Source organism: Pongo abelii, chromosome 3, assembly GCF_028885655.2.
Source record: "Pongo abelii isolate AG06213 chromosome 3, NHGRI_mPonAbe1-v2.0_pri, whole genome shotgun sequence".
In the NCBI taxonomy this organism is placed as follows: Eukaryota; Metazoa; Chordata; class Mammalia; order Primates; family Hominidae; genus Pongo; species Pongo abelii.
The window spans coordinates 47849530-47871688 of NC_071988.2; the positions used below are offsets into that span (position 1 = coordinate 47849530).

Consider the following 22159-nt stretch of genomic DNA (forward strand, 5'->3'; position numbering starts at 1 on the left):
CCAGGTCTCCGGCAAGAATATGCAGCCACCACGTCTCGGCGCAGTTCTGGTTCATCTTGCAATTCTACAAGACGGGGTACTTTTAGTGATCAGGAACTTGATGCACAAAGTTTAGATGATGAAGATGACAATATGCATCATGCAGTATACCCTGCTGTTAACAGGTTTTCACCATCACCACGCAATTCACCTCGACCGTCACCTAAGCAGTCACCCAGAAATTCACCTCGTTCACGATCTCCTGCTCGGGGAATAGAATATAGTAGAGTGTCCCCACAGCCTATGATTAGCCGCTTACAGCAACCTCGCCTTTCACTTCAAGGCCATCCCACAGATTTACAGACAAGCAATGTTAAAAATGAAGGTAAAATAGCAGATTTTACTAATAATTAGACAGTTTCTGCTAGCCTGTGCAACATAGCAAGACCCCATCTCTAGGAAAAAAATTTTCAAAATTAGCTGGGCATGGTGGTGCACATCTGTAGTCCTAGTGACTTGGGAGGCTGAGGCTGGAGGATTGGTTGAGCCCAGGAGTTCAAAGCTACAGTGAGCTGTGATCACACCATTACACTCCAGTCTGGGCAACAGAGCAGGATCCTGTTTTTTAAAAAAAAAAAAAAAAAAGTTTCTAGATTAAAAAAAAGAGAAAAAGTCTCCTTTATATTTCACTATGAAAGTAATACAATTTTTGCCAAGTTTTTGTATTTCGGATAAGTAAATCAAGAATTTAGTCAGGTTTACTATTTTATTAATAGTGAATCATTAGAAAAATAAAAGAGAAAGTGAATTTCATTTTACTTGGTTATGTTGTTTTTGTTTATTTTATGAAGTTACCTGTATTTAGATTTTGATTTAAATATAAAATTTGTGGTTATCTTTAAGGGTTTCTCTTATTCTACCCACTTACAGATCCTAGATCGAGTAGTTTGTTTTTTTAAATAAGAGAAATCCTTCCTATTTTCTCATCTAAAATAAACAGAATGTTTGATAAACAATTTGATTTTTGAATGCTAGTTAATATTTTAATTTTCTCCATCTGAAAGAATATGATTTTTTAAAAATTAAAATTCTGTTGCAGAAAAACTAAGACGCAGTCTTCCAAACCTGTCCCGAACATCTAATACACAAGTTGACTCAGTGAAAAGCAGCAGAAGTGACTCAAATTTTCAAGTGCCAAACGGAGGAATACCTCGTATGCAACCTCAGGCTTCAGCCAGTAAGTATCCTTGTTATGCTTTCATGTATCAGTTATTTAAAGAGAAATGAAAATTTTAGAAATTTGTTTTATGCTGAAAAACCGTTTTAAACCATAGCTGTAGTAAAATTTAGTGTTTATTAGTTGCTGGATGATAATCAAAGTTATATTACAATTTAAAATTTTCTATGTAGGATACTTGATTCTGCCAGTACACCTGTCTATACAAAACTCTGGTCTCTCCAGAATTTTAAAATAAGCAAAGTGTAACTATTAAAAAAGTAGGCGTAGCTTTTGCTTATAGATACTAGAATTAGAAATAATAACCAGTAGAGCATACAAAAATATATGTCCCTTAGTACGTAAATTTTCTTTAATAACCTCCGCTTTAAAAATACCTAAAAGTTTGATTATTACATAATTTTAGAATCATACTCAAAATAATCCATTGTTCAAACCTGCAGTATATTAAATCTATTATCAAAGTTGGATTGTTGAAGTTCTTTTCTTTCCAAAACAAAAGTATACCAGGAGAACTCTTGGATGATCTCATTTTGTTTCTGCATCTGTTGAGATAAAATTTCTGGTTTTGATTTGATTTTCTGTGTCTGTTAAGGCTATTTTAATGAAAAAATACAATATTGAATCAATATGTATGCCAAATTAATTCATAGTCCTAATCCTACTGATAGATTAAAATTTGAGATAAATTGCCAGAAGCCATCAACTTTTTAAGAATTGATCAGGACTTATCTCTTTAAATTATCTTTCAGAAAACAAATTCTTAGAGTTAAAGCTAAACTCTTAAACAGAGAAGGTGAATTTTAGAACTATAGTAGAAAGAACACATGTAGATTATGATTTTTTAATAAGTTTTGGTCATTGGGTGGATACTAACCCATGAATGTGACAGTATTTTGATTCAGCTATTATTTGTAATACTTGAGTTTTTATTTTGTGGCAAGTAGTATGTTAAATGAATACAGGCATTTCTACTATAGCACAAAATATACATTCCTTAAAAACCTCACATTCTGCAGTATTACGCAATAAAAATGATAGGATGATGAGGAGTGGAGGGAATAGTCCTGGAACAGACCACTGAAAGCCCAAGCAACTTTCTTAGAAAGCATTAATAAAAACAATAATGATACTAGCACGGTTAAATTCATGTTAAATCTTTATTAAATACTCCAGGAGATATAGAACTTCATTTTTAAAGAAAGATTTGAAGGTAATGTGATGGAAAGGAAAGGTTGAGACTGTTGAATTAAGGAAACATATGCAACATAGACAAAGATCAGAGAGAATCATACAGTAAGATCATCTAGGACAAAATAGCCAAACTGAGCCAAGAAGTAGTGATGTTGGAGTAAATGGGCATTGTGTATATTAATGTACAAGTTGATTTTAAAGGAATGGAACACTTTCAAAAAATTACTTTTTAACTAGGATAGATTTGAGCATGTAGTCAACAGTTTTAAATAAATGATTACAGTTATTTTTATGATCTTATAAACGCTCAGTATTCATCCCATGTGTTTCACAGCTCACATCAGTCCCGTATATGAGCTGTGAGACACAAAGGATGCATATTCACTTGGGTCCTTGTAGGGACACAAGGGATGCTTATTCACTCAGATCCTTGTAGGTACACAATGGATGCATATTCTCTCAGATCCTTGTGGTATATTACTATCAGTGGTTGAAGTGATAGCTGTGTTATATTCTTTCATTTTCTCAAGGCTGTGAAGAAGTGATACAAACGAGTTTGTTGACTGTTCACTTATAACTTGTTTATTAAGCAATTAAAAATTTGAAGGTATTTAACCCTTTTTTCATTTTCATCTTTTTTTTTCTTAATTGAGTCAGGGTTTCACTCTGTCACCAGGCTGGAGTGCAGTGGCACAATCATGGCTCACTGCGGCCTCACCTTCCTGGGCTCAAGTGATCCTCCTGCGTAGCTGGGACCACAGGCGTGCACCACCATGCCCAGCTAATTTAATTCCTTCGCACTTTTCCTTGGCCCTGTTGTGTTTAGCTGACTTCATATACTTCATGTTAAGCTGTTGTTACTTGGTGGCTCAAAAATCAACAGGCTAGCAGGAGTTTGAGACCAGCCTGAGCAACACAAGACTTCGTCTCTAAAAAAATGTTTTTTTTTTTAATTAGCCAGGCATGATGGTCACATGCCTGTAGTCCCAGCTACTTAAGAAGCCGAAGTGGGAGGATTGCTTGAGCCCAGGAGTGTGAAGCTGCTGTGAGCCATGATCAGGCTGCTGCACTCTAGTCTATTGAAAGAAAAAAAAAAAAACAACAAAAAAAAACAAGCTAGGAAAAAAACTATATTTGACTCAAAATGACTTCTGTGATATATTGACAAATTTTCCTTATTTACAAGGTGCATATGATATTACTTATATAACAAATTTATATTATACTGTATTTAGATGCATAATCTTATTTAATCCTTAGAACAATTCTATGAAGGAGGTTCGTACCTCCACATTTTACAGATTACCACATTTTACAGATTAGAAATTGAAGCTTTGAATGGCCAAATAACCTATCTCTGATTATACAGCTTATAAGCGGCAAGTTAGAATTTAAACCCATGTTGATTCAGCTTGAGCACTGGATCTCAATAGGTGAGAGTCCAAATTCACCTAGTGAGAGTTGTCACATCTATGGTTTAGATCATGATATAAAACTTATCCAGAAATATAATTTCCATTTTTCCTAAGATTTAAAATTCTAACATTTAAAGCACTGTAGAAAATTGTTACCTAGAGATTTGTAAACCACATTTATTCAGCTAGATATATGCTAAAACCTGTTTTTGTAGCAAATTACATTTTTAACTTAGTACTCCAAGTCTTACATGATATTGTGGACTCTGTAATTGAGAGTGCCATTATAATACTCAGTGTAGTACTAATAAATAGTATAGAAAACAGGAATTCACAAAACACTTGAAAGGAAGGATAGAATTTGAGCTTTATCTTTGAAATGGTGAGTGATACAGATTAATTTGACACTTGAGAATATCCTGTTTCTGGCTTCTTTTTTCCCCTGACACATTTGGCTGATGCAAAAAAAAAACCACCCGCAATGTTAATGTAACAGGAAAGAAAAATAGTAAATCATTAAGAAGGTTAAGTAATAAAACTTATGTATATTATAAGCCATGTGTTTACAGCATATGAACAGATGATCCAAAACAATGTTTGTACTTGGCTTTCAAAGATGCTTTCATATTTAGTTTGAACTCTTACATTCTGAATTTCTCAAAAGTTTACATGATACATGTCCAAACAGCATCCCAGATACTTTCTAAAACTAGCTATGTCTATATCCTCTACCTCGTCCCCTCATACATGCTCTGTATTTGGACTATTCTAGCATGTCAAAGCTTTATGGAAATGAAAAATAATTCTTCACAAAAACAGAAGAAAAAAGAAAAGGTTGGGAACCTAGGATAAAAATGTTAATAGAAATAATGCATTGTCTGTGTCTTAAACTTCCCAATGATTGCTTGCCTTCTCTAGTGGTAGAATTACCATTGTGTAATTATAATCACCTGCTGATACCCTGTAATTTTTTTTTTCTGTAGGTGAATTACTTTTTCTTTTTTTCCCAGAAGTTGATAAGGAATATATATATAGGGAAAACACAATGGGATTCCAATCATTGATTTACTTTTAAGTGGAAAATATGTATGCAATTTCATAATGGTGTATTTCAGTACTTGAATATATAGGCAGAAGAGAAAGTAAGGTACCGTGTTTTTTTTTTCCAATTGTAGGTACTTGTGTATTTTTATATTTGTAGCTGTAGTAAAACTTATAATTAAAATGTCACATATTTATTTTGGTATAGAATTATACTGTTCTCAAAAATGTATTTGGAAAGTAGTAAATTCAAAATATTAGCAAGTTTAAAACTTAGTAAAGTTTACTTTAAAATGTTTAAAACTTTGTTGAAAGTTAACATGAAGCAAAAAAAGTGTTATCAATTTATCTTGAAATTTCATATATATTGATACATGAAAATATATATGTAAGCTTTTTTTAATTAGTATACATAGTTTTCATAATAGTCTTTATATATATAATTTGTACAATTATTATAATAAGCTTTATATACTTTATACATGAATTGGTATTTTGTATTTTTTGTGTAAACTTCAGTTGTTAGTGTAACAGATGTTGCATTTTGTTTTAAGTATTTATTTTTTCAGCTCTTAAGTGGTAAAGCTTTGGTTCTTACTTGCTGGTCTGCATGAACCTAACTTTGCAAGGTTGCTATTACTTCCACCTAAGGGATCACTTCTTTTGCCTTGTTACTATGCCAATCACTATTTTTATATGCTTATTTGCTGTGGCTGCATTATTGTGGATGCTGGCATTGAAATACGAGATTTATGAGAGTTCTAATGTATTTTCATTTTTATAACTATTACCAATTTTTGACTTTTATATTTGGAAAATATAACTTAAAAAGTTTAAGAAAACCAGAGCATTGCAGAGGTCATGGATACATGTCAATTTCTTAGTTTCATCAATTAAAGGAAGGAATGTTTGTGAGAGAGAGTTTTTCAAAAGGCTAATGCCTTGCTTTCTAAGACCGTTAAAGCACAGGTTTAGCAGAAAGTTTAGTTTCCAGAAAGTCACAGGAATAATTGGTTGAGAAATAAGGGAAGGGAGAAAAACCCAACACAATCTACTGATTTAAAAAATGATACCCAAATTTTCTTATTTGTTTCTAAATGTTTAAGTGTATTATTTCATTTAAACATCAGAAATCATTTATTTTTATAGAAAGGGAGCAGAGATCCATATAAATTATATGAATTGTACAAGGCCATATAACTAGGGAAGTGGTAAAAGCAAGGCCAGATTTCTCCCTCTTCCCAGCTCCTCCCTGAGTCTCCTATTTTCCTCTTCCTCATTGTTTGGATGAGATCATGCTGACCTAATTACAAATGAGTGCATCTTGGAAAACATTCTTGAATGACTGTCAGGCCATGATTTGAGATTAACTGTAAGTATTTTGTGAATTACCACAGACGAGTAAAATAATTTAGTGTAATATTATTCATTTGCTTACATTTAGCCAAACAGAAGAATATTTTTGCATGGAATACAGAGTATAACCCAGAGAAAATGCATATAGCCTCAACATTGTACTTTGGACCTCTTACTGAAGAGAGAAGGACGAGTGTCCAGGGCAGTTGTCAGCTTATGCATAGCCATCTTGTTATGAGACCAATAAGGAAGGAATTCCCATCCAGATTTCACTTACTACCAAAACACTAGTAGATTACACTTGAAATATACATAATTTTGAAACACAAATTGAAATAAATAAGTCATGATTAATATGTGTAATGTGCTAATCTAAGAATAAGAACATCTATTTAAGTAGTACAGTGATGTTGGCTCAGTTATCTAATCACAAGGACACTTTGTAAAAGTAGTTTTTCTGGCCTTTACCCCTGGAAATTTTGATTGAATGCCCTTGGGATAGGGACCCAGATTCTGTATTTTAGAAGCATCTCAGCTGATTCTGTAGCACGTTCAAGTTTGAGAACCAGGGGGTTAGACCCTGACTTTGGTGGACCTTGAATGCTTAGTATAGAGTTCTGGATTTTATCCAGTGGTCAGTCATTTATGTGTTCCTTAATTATTCAGTAGATATTATTGGGTATATGTTATATTTCCAGCACTGGGAATATAAATGTTAATAAGACAGCCCACGCCTTCCAGTAGCAGGGAGAGTTAGACAGGAACCTCTGTGGGAACAGAGGAGAGGCATTAAATTCAGCAGTGTGAAGGGATTTTCAGGAAAGATATTAAAAGATATCTCAGCCAGTTCAGAAGGAGCTTATATGAGTTGCCCAACAAAGAAAGGAGATATAGGTTTTCCCAACAGTGGGATCAGTAATGAAAAGTCTTGAAAATGGCAGCCTGAATATAGTGGTTTTGTATTAACTAAAGTGTAGGGTGTATGATGGATAAGGGAGCAGGTACAGCATCCCGTGAGGTGAGGGATGATAGCTATAGAGACAGGACAGGCTGTAGGAGTTTTAAAATATCATAGGAGTTTGAATTTTATTCTGTAAGTGGGAGGAGCCATATTTGGCTTTTAATCAAAGTGGTTTCTTAGGAAGTTCACTCTGATATCAGTGTGGAGAATAGATTCAGTGAGATGAGACTAGAAACCACTTAGGCTATTATTGCATAATCTAGGCAAGAAATTAAGATCTGAAGACACAGCAGTGAGGGAGTGAGGGTGATGAGATCTGGATGAATTTTCTTTTCTTTTTTTCTTTTTCTTTTTCTTTTTCTTTTTTCTTTTCTTTTTTCCCTGAGACTCTGTCTCCCAGGCTGGAGCAGCGGTGGCGTGATCACAGCTTACTGCAACCTCCGCCTCCCGGGTTCCAGCAGTTCCCCTGCCTCAGCCTCCCTCTCAGTAGGTGGGATTACAGGCACGCACCACCATGCCCGGGTAATTTTTTGTATTTTTAGTAGAGATGGAGTTTCACCATGTTGGCTAGGCTGGTCTTGAACTCCTCATCTTAAGTGATCCTCTCACCTCGGCCTCCCAAATGACTCTAAATCAAAACTTGTAAGCAATAAAAGAGTTAAACAAAAATAAGGATATGGGACAATGGGGTATTTTACCTAGCAATAATTAATCTTCACTCACAGAGGCTATGCTTACTTAGTATTTAGCACCTAAAGAAGCTAATTTTTAACATCCTCCTATATTTGAAAAAATCATTTTCAATTATCATGAAGTGAAACTAGTTATAGTACTAATGGCCAGGAAAAAAATGCAGACAGTGAAAATATTCTTCTATTGAAATTTTATTTTATAACTGTCAGTAAAAAATAAATATGAAAATCAACATTATAATACAAAAAAAGACAATGAGTTAATAATTTGAAGTTACATTGATCATTTTTTAAAAAAGGAGAAATGTTTTTATATATTGATCTGTCACAGTGGTGAATAGTATGGCTTTCGTTTTTGAAAACTTATCAGTAACTTCCTCAGAATTGATCTTTCGATATTGGGGCTTAGTACATCATAGCCAGATTTATCAATCTGTCTCTACTCTTACTTGATGGAAGAACACTATAAATTTTAATTTTGAAAGTTTTTTTCATGAAGCAACTGCTACACAGAGAAAATCTTCAGCATAAGGATAAGTTCAGCAGAGATTCTTAAAATTCCATTCTCCAGTAAATTCCAGAAATTGCCATACTTTCCATGCCTTTGTTTTTGAAGGATCAAGTCTAATGATTTTTCAATGTCTTCGCAGTTAAAATATTTTAAACACAAGCTCAAAATCCCATATAATGACAGAATTGAGGCAACTCCAGATCCTTTCATTGACTTTAAAAATCACTCTACCATTGTTGTTTAATATGCTTAAATATAATAATATATTGTACTACAGGGTTGGAGGCACACACTTCGCTGAAGTGAGCTTGAATAATTTCAGATTGCTACCAACTTTCTCTTGAAAGGAACATGTGTAGCCGAATCCACCTGTGTCAGGGGAGACTTTAAGTAGAAGACTATAATTGGGAGCTTTCCTAATTAAGTCTTACATGAAATGTGGTATTTATTAAAGTATAAGTCATAAAATGTGCTTATTTAAAGCTTACATGTATGTTATTAAAACTCAACAGTTGTTTATAGCTTAGACCAACTATTTTTCAGGGAGGAGTGCTTTTATAACTGATGTTTATTATTGCTGGGGCATGATGATAATAGAAAGCCGACCAACTTGGTTTTATTTTTGTTTCTAAATTGCCTACAGACAATACACCCACTTATTGCCTACTCTTGGGGAGGTGAGCAGCACTTTCACCACCCTTCCCTTGATGTACATGAGTAGAGTGAAAAGGATTAACTATAGGGAGACCACAAAAAACACTGATTGGAATTCCAGAAATAGGGTGTGATGAAGGCCTGAATTTGGTTATTTAGGAGACAACAGGAATGTAAAGGAAGCGGTAGATTTAAGAAATGACCCATAAAACCTAAAGTATAATAATAATAATAATAATAATAATAATAAAAGGAAAAAAAAAAAAGAAAGAAATGACCAGAAATTAATAAATGGAATTTAAAATAAGAAAAATTAGAGCTAGAATGACTTGGAAAATGGTGTTTTAACAGAAAAGAGATTTTTTAAGGAGCTGGTTTGTGGAGGAAGACATTATACTGGTAGCATGAAACAATAATTGTTTTGCACTAGCATCTTTGCTTCTCACAGTAAGGTATTGCTGAAGTGGAATTATATAAATATTAAAATAACTAAGGAAAGTTTTAAACCATAAATATTTTCGAACAACTAACACACAACTCTATTATTAGAAAGATTCGGAGTTTCACTTAAACTACTATGCTTTGTCATTTAAAAGTGATTTTGTCTTAGAAAACTAATCAAATTAACATAATTCAGAATAACATTGGATTTTTGTTATTTGAGTAACATTATATGACTGTGGTATTTTAGGAAAATCGTTCATTTCATTCATTCTGTATCAGGTGAATTTAGAGTTTACCGCCTGATTCTGTGTGTAATCTGATTCTTCAGATTCCTAGTTCACAGTTTTTGCTTGTCTGTAGATAACTGTTGTTATTACAATCACATGTGAAACTTGAGGGATAAATAGGGGTGGGGTCCATTGGAGTCCCCACAGCTATTAATTCAAATAGGATCCTTCCAGATGAGTTCATTATAGACGTTATTTAATATTGAATCCTTATTAAACTTTTTTTAATGGTTAATAGATAGTGTGGACTGTGATGTGGACTGTAGTGTATGTTCAATTGGTTACCTTTGCCCTCATTTATTCCACCCAACAACTGGCCTGCGTTCTGTTCTTCAAACATACAAGGCATGGTCCTATCTCAGTATCTTTTTCAATTGCTTTTCCCTCTATCTGGAATGCTTTCCCCACATATCTACGTAGCTTACTTCCTATCTTTTTTCAGATTTCTATGCAAATGTCATCTTAGGGAAATCTTTCCTGGTCACTCTATTTATAATTGCAATTTAAATCGCCTACTTCCTGTCCCTCTTTTCTACTTAATTTTCTCTTTAGCAGCTATCACTATCTGGCAGGCCATATATTTTACTGCCTCATTGTCTGTCTCCCCTTTCCTAGAATATTAGTTTCATGAGAGTAGGGACTGTAGCCATCTAGTTGCCTACTGGATACATTATACCTAAAACAGTACCTGGAATAAAGCAGATAATAAACTATTTGAATGAATGAAAAAAAAAAAAAACAGGAACAAGTGAGTGGATGAATAAAAATATAAATGGTTGAAAACATGTATGAATATATATGTAGATGAAAAATACTCTGATAGTAACCTGTATTTTTGTGCAATAGAAGTAAGATAACCCATTGGCCGGGCGCAGTGGCTCACGTGTGTAATTCCAGCACATCGGGATGCCAAGACGGGCAGATCACTTGAGGTCAAGAGTTCCAGACCAGCCTGGCCAATATGGTGAAACCCCATCTCTACTAAAAATACAAAAATTAATACAAAAATTAAGGCAGAGCCTTACTTCATTGACCATGCTGAATGGAGTGCAGTGGTGCAGTCACAGCTCACTGCAGCCTCAACCTCCTGGGCTCAAGCACTCCTCCCACCTCAGCCTCCTGAATAGCTGGGACCACAGGCACACCACCATGTCTGGCGCGCGCGTGTGTGTGTGTGTGTGTGTGTGTGTGTGTGTGTGTGTGTGTGTGTGTGTGCTGGGACCACAGGCACACCACCATGTCTGGCGCGCGCGCGTGTGTGTGTGTGTGTGTGTGTGTGTGTGTGTGTGTGTGTGTGGTGTGTGTGTGTGTGTGTGTGTGTGTGTGTATAGACACAGTCTCCCTGTGCTGCCCAGGCTGGTCTCAAACTTCTGGGCTCAAGCGAATCTTCCTGCCTTGGCCTCCCAAAGGCCTGTAAGTTCTGGGATTATAGGCATGAGCCACCTCACTTGGTCAAGAAATCTTAATTCTTTTTGATAATATATCAAGTATCCCTTTATCAGCCCAATAACGTTTATGCAGTCTGGCTAGGTTTAGAGTGACGAGAGCTCTCTTTTTTTGCACATAAACACTAAAGGTGTATGAAGTCTGACTTTCAAATCAGTAGAGTAACTAAAATATTTTAGAGCCGCTTAAATACACTGGTAGGTGTGAGACTCATCAGCCTGTCAGAGCCATAGTAACTGTATATTCGGGAAATTGGAACCAATTTTATCTTGGATGGCCCTGAGCTGCTGCTTACCTGCTAATTTTGAGTTTCAGTGCAGTTAATAGATTAGGAGTTTGGAAGAAAGCTTAGCTTTCCTCATGGAAAACTTTAGAAGGTAGAGATGGTCTGACTCCTCCAAACCCCTCAACCCACACCGACATTACATAGTGTGCTCCTCACCCGCATACATGTGTGCACAGCTTAGATATCCAAAGTCTGAGGTAAAAAATTAGTTGTACTCTACAAGATGATATTGAACATATTAAAGCTACTAGATTGTGACTCGCCAAGGACCTGCTGGGTTCTGAGTTTTCTTCTCCTTTTTGAGTATGCAGATTATGGTTTCACATTAGGGCAATTCATCTAACAATAACCGCTTTGCCAAAATCTGCTTTTTTTGCATTGAGCAAGTGCTGCACTTCATACTGTGTGTTTGTGTTCATCACTTTTATCTTTGTATTCTTTGTATCCCTAGCATGTTTGTGGTGGTTTGTTTTCTCTTTGATATTTTGACCAATAGACACATTGGAGATTTTCTCACCTATAAGAAACTCTTTTTTAAAGTTTATGTTCTATCCCCTTTTCTTTCCAACTTAATGCACTAAGCATCACTTTAAAATTCTTTTGCTTCTAGGATTCTAACATATTTGCACCTTATGGCTTCTGTTCTTTGATAAATTTTTAAGTTTGTATTAAAACATTCAAGTTTACAGACGCTATAGCCTTTATCTTGTACTTCCAGGCAAATATTACAGTTCCTTATTTTTCAACAGCTTCGCAAAGGCTGAAAAATTTGCCTCGCACTTCCCTCAAAGCCAAACAGTTGCTTCAAACTTCATCTACAAAAAGAGGTAACTACAGCCTCTTACTCAGTTTAAAATTTCAGCAAATGATCTAGTTAAATCTTAAGCCATTTGGCATACCGAGTCAGTGGTGTCTGTAAGGCACATTTTAGTCTTATTTTAAAGAATAATAAAATAATGAGGATTTATTCTGTTACTTGGATAAATCCAGAAGAAACATTTCTACAGAGGTACGTATTGGGTTGCTTTTCTGAAAGGAGTAAATGATATATAGAGAATATATTTTTCTTACCAACTTAAAATGAAAGGGCATCATTTCAACTTTTTGCCAACTGAACATCATAAGTGCTTTAAAATGAACCAAATGTCAGACATTCTGTATGTTGATGTTTTTTCCTCAGACTTCGATTTTTAGTTTTACTTACCCGTGTAAAATGGGAACACTTCCACATTAGAAGGTAGTTGGATTTAAATCGCAAGTTGTGGTTGATTGATAGGTCTGGAATGTTTATGGAGTGGTAGCTTTCATAATAATAGTTAAAGAAATATATGAAGGTTGGACATCAAAGCTGTCCAATATTGGTTCCAAGACACTGAATGTATGGGCAGCTAGATGGAAGCAGAATTAAGAGAAAACAGTGGGATTGGATAGACCATCAGTAATAAAAACAGAGGCCTCAAAGGAAATGGTATGAAACAAAGAGGAAAAATATTTTTCCTATCCAGAACATGTAGGTTTTCTGATATCTTTAGATCTCAATAAATAACCAAAATATATAACAGAGATAAAGCACTAAAGAAAATTACACAGGGAGAAGAAATTAGATTTCTTTTGGAAAAAAAAATTTTTTTTGGTTATGTTTACAAAAGTGCTATAATAGAAGTTCTGGCAAATTTATTACTGTGAATGTTTTTGCAGTGATTTCTTGGATTGAGTATAATTTAAGGAAGTTGTTTTAGATAATAGAATTTGAAGGAAAGTCAAATAGGCAAATAAAGCAGAAGGTATGAATGTTTGTATTTTGAATATCAGAAGTTGACCATGGGCCTCCAATATGAATGTTTTTTGGTGCCATGGTCAGGTATGTTAATAATAGACTGGATAGATTATGTTTGATGGGAAAGGCGGTGACTTAATAGGGGTTATTATAGAAAGGGGTTTTTGTGGACTTATTTGGGAACCTTTGGCTTCTTTTTTTTTTTTTTTTGAGACTTTTCAGTATTTTTTAGTACTTCCTTGGCTAGGGGTGGGAAGCATTTAAAAACATGAACCTGAAAACACTGTGGTATCTAAACTAGGGCAGGAGATCACTATACCATAATAAAAGAGTAGAAGATTTTAAGTTTATATAAATTTTGTTGTTTGCCTCTGTAAGCTGTTTCATAATGTTTTTTGGAATTAAGTAGGTTTACATAACTTAAAATTTTTACCTAAAGATTTCATGTTGCTCTGTTGATCAGGTTAAGAAAACCATAACTTCTAGCTGAATTTTTAAAATTTGCCTATAGGGGTTACATTATTTTTATCACTTCAAGCCACCAAACTACCTATCCTCTCTGATAAGATAACAGGAAAGCCCAAACTTGGAACTGTTATGAACTGGAATTCTTGGCATCTCTAGCTGTCTTGTTGACTTAGTAAAGGGAAAAAAGGGGGAGGAGGGGCAGGGGGTGTGCTATTCTGTTTTGTTTAATCCCTTACTTATTTAACTTGCTCCAGACTTTTATATTTTCTGATTGGTATTGTGACGTGGGCATTATCATTACCTACCTCTTCTCTATAAATTTTTAACCAGTTGAGAAATGGACACAGATATAAGGTAAGATTTAAAATATTAGCTTAATTATTGATGAAGCTAAAATGGAGAATATCTTTTGGATCCAAGGCCAAAATGGATTTTCTGATTTCCCCTCATATCGAGACATTAAAGGGAGGGGTCTGCATTGACTGGCAGGAGTCTCTTCTCTTGTAGGGTTGTGAGGCACACAGGAGACAGAGGTCACCTGTTCACAGGTATATTTGGCATATTAAACGTGTCCAGTAAAGAAACATGGACCAACAGGTGATAAATTGGCACACAAATCAATTCATCCATCCTGGGGATGAACCTGTACAATATTCTAGAAAGCTAATATATCGTAGGGCTGACAGGATCATGGGAGGAGGAAAAAGATTACTTAACAATTGGAAATATAGTCACTTTGATTTTAATTGCATTTAGTAGTAGCAGGTGTTTGAAAATGGAAAGTAAGAACTGTGTTGCTTGGCACAGTCACTCCGTAGATATTTGTTGAATGAATATAGTCATATTACTAAAGTCAAAAAAGGATGGACACGTTCTTCTTTGCATTTTCTTTTTGCAAGTTTTTTGTGTTTCTTCAGCCTATCCCACTCTGAAGAAAACAGTCCAGTCTATGTTTTTAAGACTTCATGGAAGTGACCATTTAAACTGCATTGAGAAAGATTTTATTCATTCCCTGTTGTTGGGCACTGAGTGAAGTGGAGGTAAATAGGGCAGAGACCTCACCAAGCCGGGGGGAAAATGAAGACTAATTAGATGAAGTGAATGCAGAGATAACAGGATATTAATTCCTTCTTAGTTGCCTCTTTCCTTCTAAACACCCCATTAAAAAATGGGCAAAGGACATGAACAGACACTTCTCAAAAGAAGACATTCGTGCAGCCAACAAACATATGAAAGTTCTTGCCTCTTCTGTATTTAGAAGGAAAGAGGTAACTAAGAAGGAAATACAGAAGGAAAGAGGCAACAACATTTATATTTTGCCTGTTTCATAGTTATTTAGAAGGAAAGAGGCAACTAAGAAGGAATTAATGATGGTAATTGTTTAATACTCTTTTCACTATATTTTGAGATACGTTGAAATAAACAGTATTTATAGAAGACCTTAATGATAAGATTTTTGTTTTTCCTTCAGTTTTTAAGTTTTGGGGTACATGTGCAGGATGTGCAGGTTTGTTACATAGGTAAATGTGTGCCATGGTGGTTTGCTGCACAGATCAACCCATCACCTAGGTATTAAGCCCAGCATTCATTAGCTATTCTTCCTGATGCTGTCCCTTCCCCCACCGCCCCTGATAGCCGCCAGTGTGTGTTGTTCCCCACAGTGTGTCCGTGTGCTCTTACTGTTCGGCTCTAACTTGTAAGTGAGAACATGGGGTGTTTGGTTTTCTGTTCCTGCATTAGTTTATTGAGAATAACGGCTTCCAACTCCATCTATGTCCCTTGCAAAGGACATGAACTCTTTCTTTCTTATGGCTGCATAGTATTCCATGGTGTATATGTACCACATTTTCTTTATCCAGTCTATCATTGATGGGTATTTGGGTTGATTGCATGTCTTTGCTATTGTGAATAGTGCCGCAATGAACATACACATGCATGCATACATCTTTATAATAGAATGATTTATATTCCTTTGAACATATACCCAGTAATGGGATTGCTGGGTCAAAAGGTATTTCTGCTTTTAGATCTTTGAGGAATCACCATGCTGTCTTCCACAGTGGTTGAACTAATTTACACTCCCACCAGCAGTGTAAGTGTTCCTTTTTCTCCACAGCCTCGCCAGCCAGCATCTGTTGTTTCTTGCCATTCTGACTGGTGTGACATGGTATCTCATTGTGGTTTTGATTTGCATTTCCCTGATGATCAGTGATGATGAGCTTTTTTTCATGTTTGTTGGCCCCATGAATGTCTTATTTTGAGAAGTGTCTGTTTATGTTCTTTGCCTACTTTTTAATAGGGTTGTTTGTTTTTTTCTTGTAAATTTGTTTCAGTTCCTTGTAGACTCTGGATAGTAGACCTTTGTCAGATGGATAGATTGCAAAAATTTTCTCCCATTCTGTAGGTTGCCTGTTCACTCTGATGATAGTTTCTTTTGCTGTGCAGAAGCTTTTTAAATTAGATCCCCTTTGTCAGTTTTTGCATTTGTTGCAATTGCTTTTGGCATTTTCGTCATGCAACCTTTGCCCATGCCTGTGTCCTGAATGGTATTGCCTAGGTTTTCTTCTAGGGTTTTTATAGTTTGGGGTTTTACATTAAAGTCTTTAATCCATCTTGAGTAAATTTTTTGTAAGGTATAAGGAAGGGGTCTAGTTTCAATTTTCTGCATATAGCTAGCCCATTCTCCTAGCACCATTTATTAAATAGGGAATCCTTTCCCCATTGCTTGTTTTTGTCAGGTTTGTCAAAGATCAGATGGCTGTAGATGTGCAGTCTTATTTCTGAGTTCTCCATTCTGTTCCATTGGTCCATTTGTCTGTTCTTGTACCAGTACTATGCGGTTTTGGTAACTGTAGCCTTGTAGTATAGTTTGAAGTCAGGTAGCATGTTGCTTCCAGCTTTGTTTTTTTGCTTAGGATTGTCTTGGCTATTGGGGCTCTTTTTTGGTTCCATATGAATTTTAAAATAGTTTTTTTCTAATTCTGTAAAGAATGTCAGTGGTAGTTTAATGGGAATAGCATTGAATCCATAAATTACTTTAGGCAGTATGGCCATTTTCATGCTATTACGATATTGATTCTTCCTATCCATGAGCATGGAATGTTTTTCCATTTGTTTGTTTCCTCTCTGATTTCCTTAAGCAGTGGTTTGTGGTTTTCCGTGACGAGGTCTTCCATTTCCCTTGGTAGCTGTATTCCTAGGTATTTTATTCTTTTTGTAGCATTGTGAATGGGAGACCATTCATGATTTGGCTCTCTGCTTGCCTGTTTTTGGTGTATAGGAATGCTAGTGATTTTTGCACATTGATTTTGTATCTTGGGACTTGGCTGAAATTGCTTATCAGCTTAAGAAGCTATTGAGCTGAAATGATGGGGTTTTCTGGATATAGAATAATGTCATCTGCAAACAAAGATAATTTGACTTCCTCTCTTCCTGTTTGAATACGCTTTATTTCTTTCTCTTGCCTGATTGCCCTGACCAGACCTTCCAAAACTATGTTGAATAGGAGTGGTGGGAGAGAGCATCATGGTCTTGTGCCTCTTTTCAAAGGGAATGCTTCAAGCTTTTGCCCATTCAGTATGATATTGGCTGTGGGTTTGTCATATGTGTCTCTTTTTATTTTGAGGTATTTCCTTCAGTACATAGTATATTGAGAGTTTTTAACGTGAGGGAATGTTGAATTTTATTGAAGACCTTTTCTGTGTCTGTTGAGATAATCATGTGGTTTTTGTCTTTAGTTCTGTTTATGTGATGAATTACATTTGTTGATTTGCGTATGTTGAACCAACCTTGCATCCCGAGGATAAAGCCAACTGGATCTTGGTGGATAAGCTTTTTGATGTGCTACTGGGTTCAGTTTGCCAGTATTATATTGAGGATTTTTGCATCAACATTCATCAGGGATATTGGCCTGATGTTTTCTTTTTTTGTTGTATCTCTGCTAGGTTTTGGTATCAGGATGTTGCTGGCCTCATAAAATGAGTTAGAGAGGAGTCTCTCCTTTTCAATTGTTTGGAATAGTTTCAGTAGAAATTGTACCAGCCATTCTTTGTACCTCTGGTAGAATTCAGCTGTGAATCTGTCTGGTATTGGGCTTTCATTGATTGGCAGGCTATTTATTACCTCCTCAATTTCAGAACTCATTATTGGTTTATTCAGGGATTCAGTTTCTTCCTGGTTCAGTCTTGGGAGGGTGTATGTGTCTAGGAATTTATCTATTTCTTCTAGATTTTCTAGTTTATGTACACAGAGGTGTTTATAGTATTATCTGATGGTTGTTTGTATTTCTCTTGGGTCACTGGTGATATTCTCCTTATAATTTCTGATTGTGTCTATTTGATTCTTTTATTTTTATTTATTTATTTTTTTTTTTTGAGACAGAGTCTTGCTCTGTCGCCCAGGCTGTAGTGCAGTGGCACAATCTTGGCTCACTGCAAGCTCCTCTGCTTCCTGAGTTCAAACAGTTCTCATGCTTCAGCCACCCAAATAGCTGGGATTACAGGCATGTGCCACCAAGCCTAGCTAATTTGTTTGTGTTTTTAGTAGAGATGGGGTTTCACTATGTTGGCCACACTTGTCTTGAACTCCTGTCCTCAAGTGATCGCCCACCTTGGCCTCACAGAATGTTGGGATTACAGGCGTGAGCCACTGTGCCTGGTCCCTTTTCTTCTTTTTATTCTAGGTAGCAGTCTATCTATTTTATTAATTTAAAAAAAAAAGCTTCTAAATTCATTTTTTTTGTTTATTTTATTTTTATTTTTTTAAGGGTTTTTCTTGTCTCTATCTCCTTCAGTTCTTCTGCTAGCTTTGGAGTTTGTTTGCTCTTAGTTCTCTAGTTTTTTTAGTTGTCGTGTTAGGTTGTTGATTTGAGTTCTTTCTAGCTTTGTGATGTCAGCATTTAGTGCCGTAAATTTCCCTCTTAACATTGCCTTAGCTGCATCCTAGAGATTCTGATATGTTGTCTCTTTCTTCTCATTAGTTTCAAAGAAAGTCTTGATTTTTGCCTTAATTTCATTGTTTACCCAAGAGTCTTTCAGGAACAGGTTGTTCACTTTCCATGTAGTCGTGTGGTTTTGAGTGGATTTCTTAATCTTGAGTTTTAATTTGATTGTGCTGTGGTCTGAGAGACTGTTATGATTTCAGTTCTTTTGCATTTACTGAGGACTATTACGTGATCAATTTTAGAGTAAATGTTGTGTGGTGATCAGAAGAACGTATATTCTGTTGTTTTTCTGTGGAGAGTTTTGTAGACATCTATCAGGTCCACTTAATCCAGAGCTGAGTTCAGGTCCTAATATCTTTGTTAATTTTCTGTCTCGATGTTCTGTCTGATATTGTCAGAGGGGTGTTAAAATCTCTCACTATTATTGTGTGGGAGTCTAAGTCTCTTTGTAGGTCTCTAAGAACTTGCTTTATGAATCTGGGTGCTCCTGTATTGGGTTACATATATATTTAGGATAGTTAGCTCTTCTTGTTGAATTAAAAACCCTTTACCATATGTAATGCCCTTCTTTGTCTTTTTTGATCTTTGTTGGTTTAAAGTGTGTTTTGTCAGAAAGTAGGATTGCGACCCCTGCTTTTTTCTGTTTTCCATTTGCTTGGCAAATTTTCCTTCATCCCTTTATTTTCAGCCTATATGTGTCTTTGCATGTGAGATGGGTCGCTTGAAGACAGCATGGGTCTTGACTCTTTATCCAGCTTGCCACTCTGTGTCTTTTAATTGAGGCATTTAGCCCATTTACATTTAAAGTTAATATTGTTATGTGTGAATTTGATCCTGTCATGATGTTAGCTTGTTATTTTGCAGACTTGTTTATCTGGTTACTTTACAGGGTCACTGGTCTGTGTACCTCAGTGTGTTTTTGTAGTGGCTGGTAATGGTTTTTCCTTTCCATACTTAGTGCTTCCTTCAGGAGCTCTTGCAAGGCAAACCTGGTGGTAATGAATTCCCTCAGCATTTGCTTGTCTGAAAAGGATCTTATTTCTCCTTCACTTATGCAGCTTGGTTTAGCCAGATATAAAATTCTGGGTTAGAAATTCTTTTCTTTAAGAATGTTGAATGTTGACCCCCAATCTCTTCTGGCTTGTAGTGTTTATGCTGAGAGGTCCTCTGTTAGTCTGATGGGCTTCCTTTTGTAGGTGACCTGGCCTTTGTCTCTGGCTGCCCTTAATTTTTTTTTTTTTTTTCATTTCGACCTTGGAGAATCTGATGAATATGTGTCTTGGGGTTGATGTTCTCGTGGAGTGTCTTACTAGGGTTCTCTGGATTTCCTGAATTTGATTATTGGCCTTGTCTTGCTAGGTTGGGGAAGTTTTCCTGGATGATATCCTGAAGTATGCATTCCAACTTGGTTCTGTTCTCCCCATCTCTTTCAGGTACCCCAATCATTCATCGGTTTGGTCTTTTTACATAATCTCATATTTGTTCATTCTTTTTTGTTCTTTTTTCTCTATTCTTTTCTGCCCGTCTTATTTCAGAAAATAGTCTGCAGACTCTGAGATTCTTTCCTCCGCTTGGTCTGTTCTGCTGTTGATACTTGTTATTGCGTTGTGAAGTTCTCATGTTGTGTTTTTCAGCTCCATCAGGTCAGTTATGTTCCTCTCTAAACTAGCTATTCTGGTTGTCAGCTCCGGTGTTGTTTTATCATGATTCTTAGCTTCTTTGCATTGGATTGGAACATGTTCCTTTAGCTCAGCAAAGTTCAGAACCCTACTTCTGTCAATTTAGGTGTCTCAGCCTCAGCCCAGTTCTGTGCCCTTGGCGGAGAGATGTTGTGGTCATTTGGAGGAGAAGACACATTCTGGCTTTTTGAGTTTTCAGTGTTTTTGCATTGATTCTTTTTCATCTTTGTGGGCTTATCTACCTTTGATCTTTGAGGTTGCTGACCTTTGAATTGGGCTTTTGTGCGGTCCTTTTTGTTGATGTTGTTGCTGTTTTTAACAGTCAGGCCCTTCTTCCATAGGGCTGCTGTGGTTTTCTGGGGGTCCATTCCAGACCCTAGTCACCTCAGTCCCTCCTGCATCTGGAGGTATCACCAGTGAAGGCTGCAGAACAGCAAAGATGGCAGCCTGTCCCTTCCTCTGGGAGCTCCATCCCAGGGGGACCCTGACCTGATGCTGGCCTGAACGCTCCTGTATGAGGTATCTGGAGACCCCTGTTGGGAGGTCTCAGGCAGTCGGGAGGAATGGGATCAGGGTCCCACTTACAGAAGACGTCTGGCTGCCCTTTGGTGGAGCAGGTGTGGTGCTCTGGGGGGAACCAGTTTTGTCCAGACTGCCCTGACTCTCCAGAGCCAGCAGGCTGGAAAGGCTGTTGGCTGAACCACAGAGACAGCAGTCGCTCCTCCTCCAGGGGCTCCATCATCAGAGTTCTGTTCGTATAACCCTGGCTGGAGTTGCTGAAATTCTCACAGGGAGGCCTTGCCCAGTGAGGCGGGATGGATCAGGGTCCCACTTAAAGAAGCAGTCTGGCCACGATCTGGCACAGCAGCTGTGCTGCATTGTGGGGAACTCCTGGTCTGGACCATCTGGACTTTCCAGAGCCAGCAGGCTAGCACAGCTGACTTCGTCCACAGAGATGGCGGCCACCCTTCCTCCCAGGAGTTCGGTCTGTGTCAGGCAGTTTCCAGCCTGCTACCACTGGCTGGCTGGAATTCCAAGCCAGTGGGTCTTGTGAGGTGCCATGGGAATGGAGCCCAGAGAACACTGCTGCCTGGTTCCTTGGATTCAGCCCCCTTCCTAGGGTAATGCATGGAAGGATCTCCTGCCTTGCATGAATTCCTGGAACTGGAGTATGCAAAACTACTGGGTCTCTGTGAGTGCCTGAGTGGCCATTCTGTGGAGACACCACACAGCTTTGTGCTTTGGATCCTAGGCTGTGGTGGCGTGGGCTTGTGAGGGAATCTCTTGATCTGTGGGTTGTAAAGATCCATGGGAGAAGCATGGTTTCCCAAGTCAGGGCAGGGTTGCACAATCACTCACCACCTTTCTTGGCTGGCGGTGGGGGCTCTCCTGGCTCCATGCTGCATCCAAGCGGCCCATTGCCTCACCCTGCTTCTTTTCCATACTCTCCATGGGTCAAGCTGTTCGCCTAGTCAGTCCCAGTGCGAGAACCTGGATACCTCAGTTGAAGGTGCAGAATGAACTCACTCACTCTTTCCTCTCTGTGAGAGCTGCAGACCACTGCTACTTCCAATTGACCATCTTGGCCCACCCTCCAACTTTTGCATTTCTAATGATTAGATTTTAAAATGCCTTTTGTTATTAGACTACCTGAAAATGGAGAATGAAAGAATTTTGTGATTACCTAGGATTCAAAATTAAAAATTGTCTTCTCTTTTCTATCAGCTGACAAGTATTTATTGAATCTGTATCATAAACAAGATACACTTATTATATGCTTTCCTCTTTGC

General features: G+C 36.9%; 1 protein-coding gene across 2 annotated transcripts in view; it reads left to right on the forward strand.

Annotated features, from left to right (window-relative positions):
• SLAIN2 (SLAIN motif family member 2) overlaps positions 1-22159 on the forward strand; it is a 77685-nt gene that overhangs the window by 38785 nt on the left and 16741 nt on the right. Inside the window, exons 5-7 of one of the 2 annotated variants that reach the window (XM_024246245.3) lie at positions 5-364; positions 1079-1216; positions 12253-12330. In XM_024246245.3, coding sequence (XP_024102013.1) covers positions 5-364; positions 1079-1216; positions 12253-12330 — 576 coding nt within the window. The remainder of the gene's footprint in view (positions 1-4; positions 365-1078; positions 1217-12252; positions 12331-22159) is intronic. The other variant, XM_024246246.3, reaches the window with a different exon arrangement.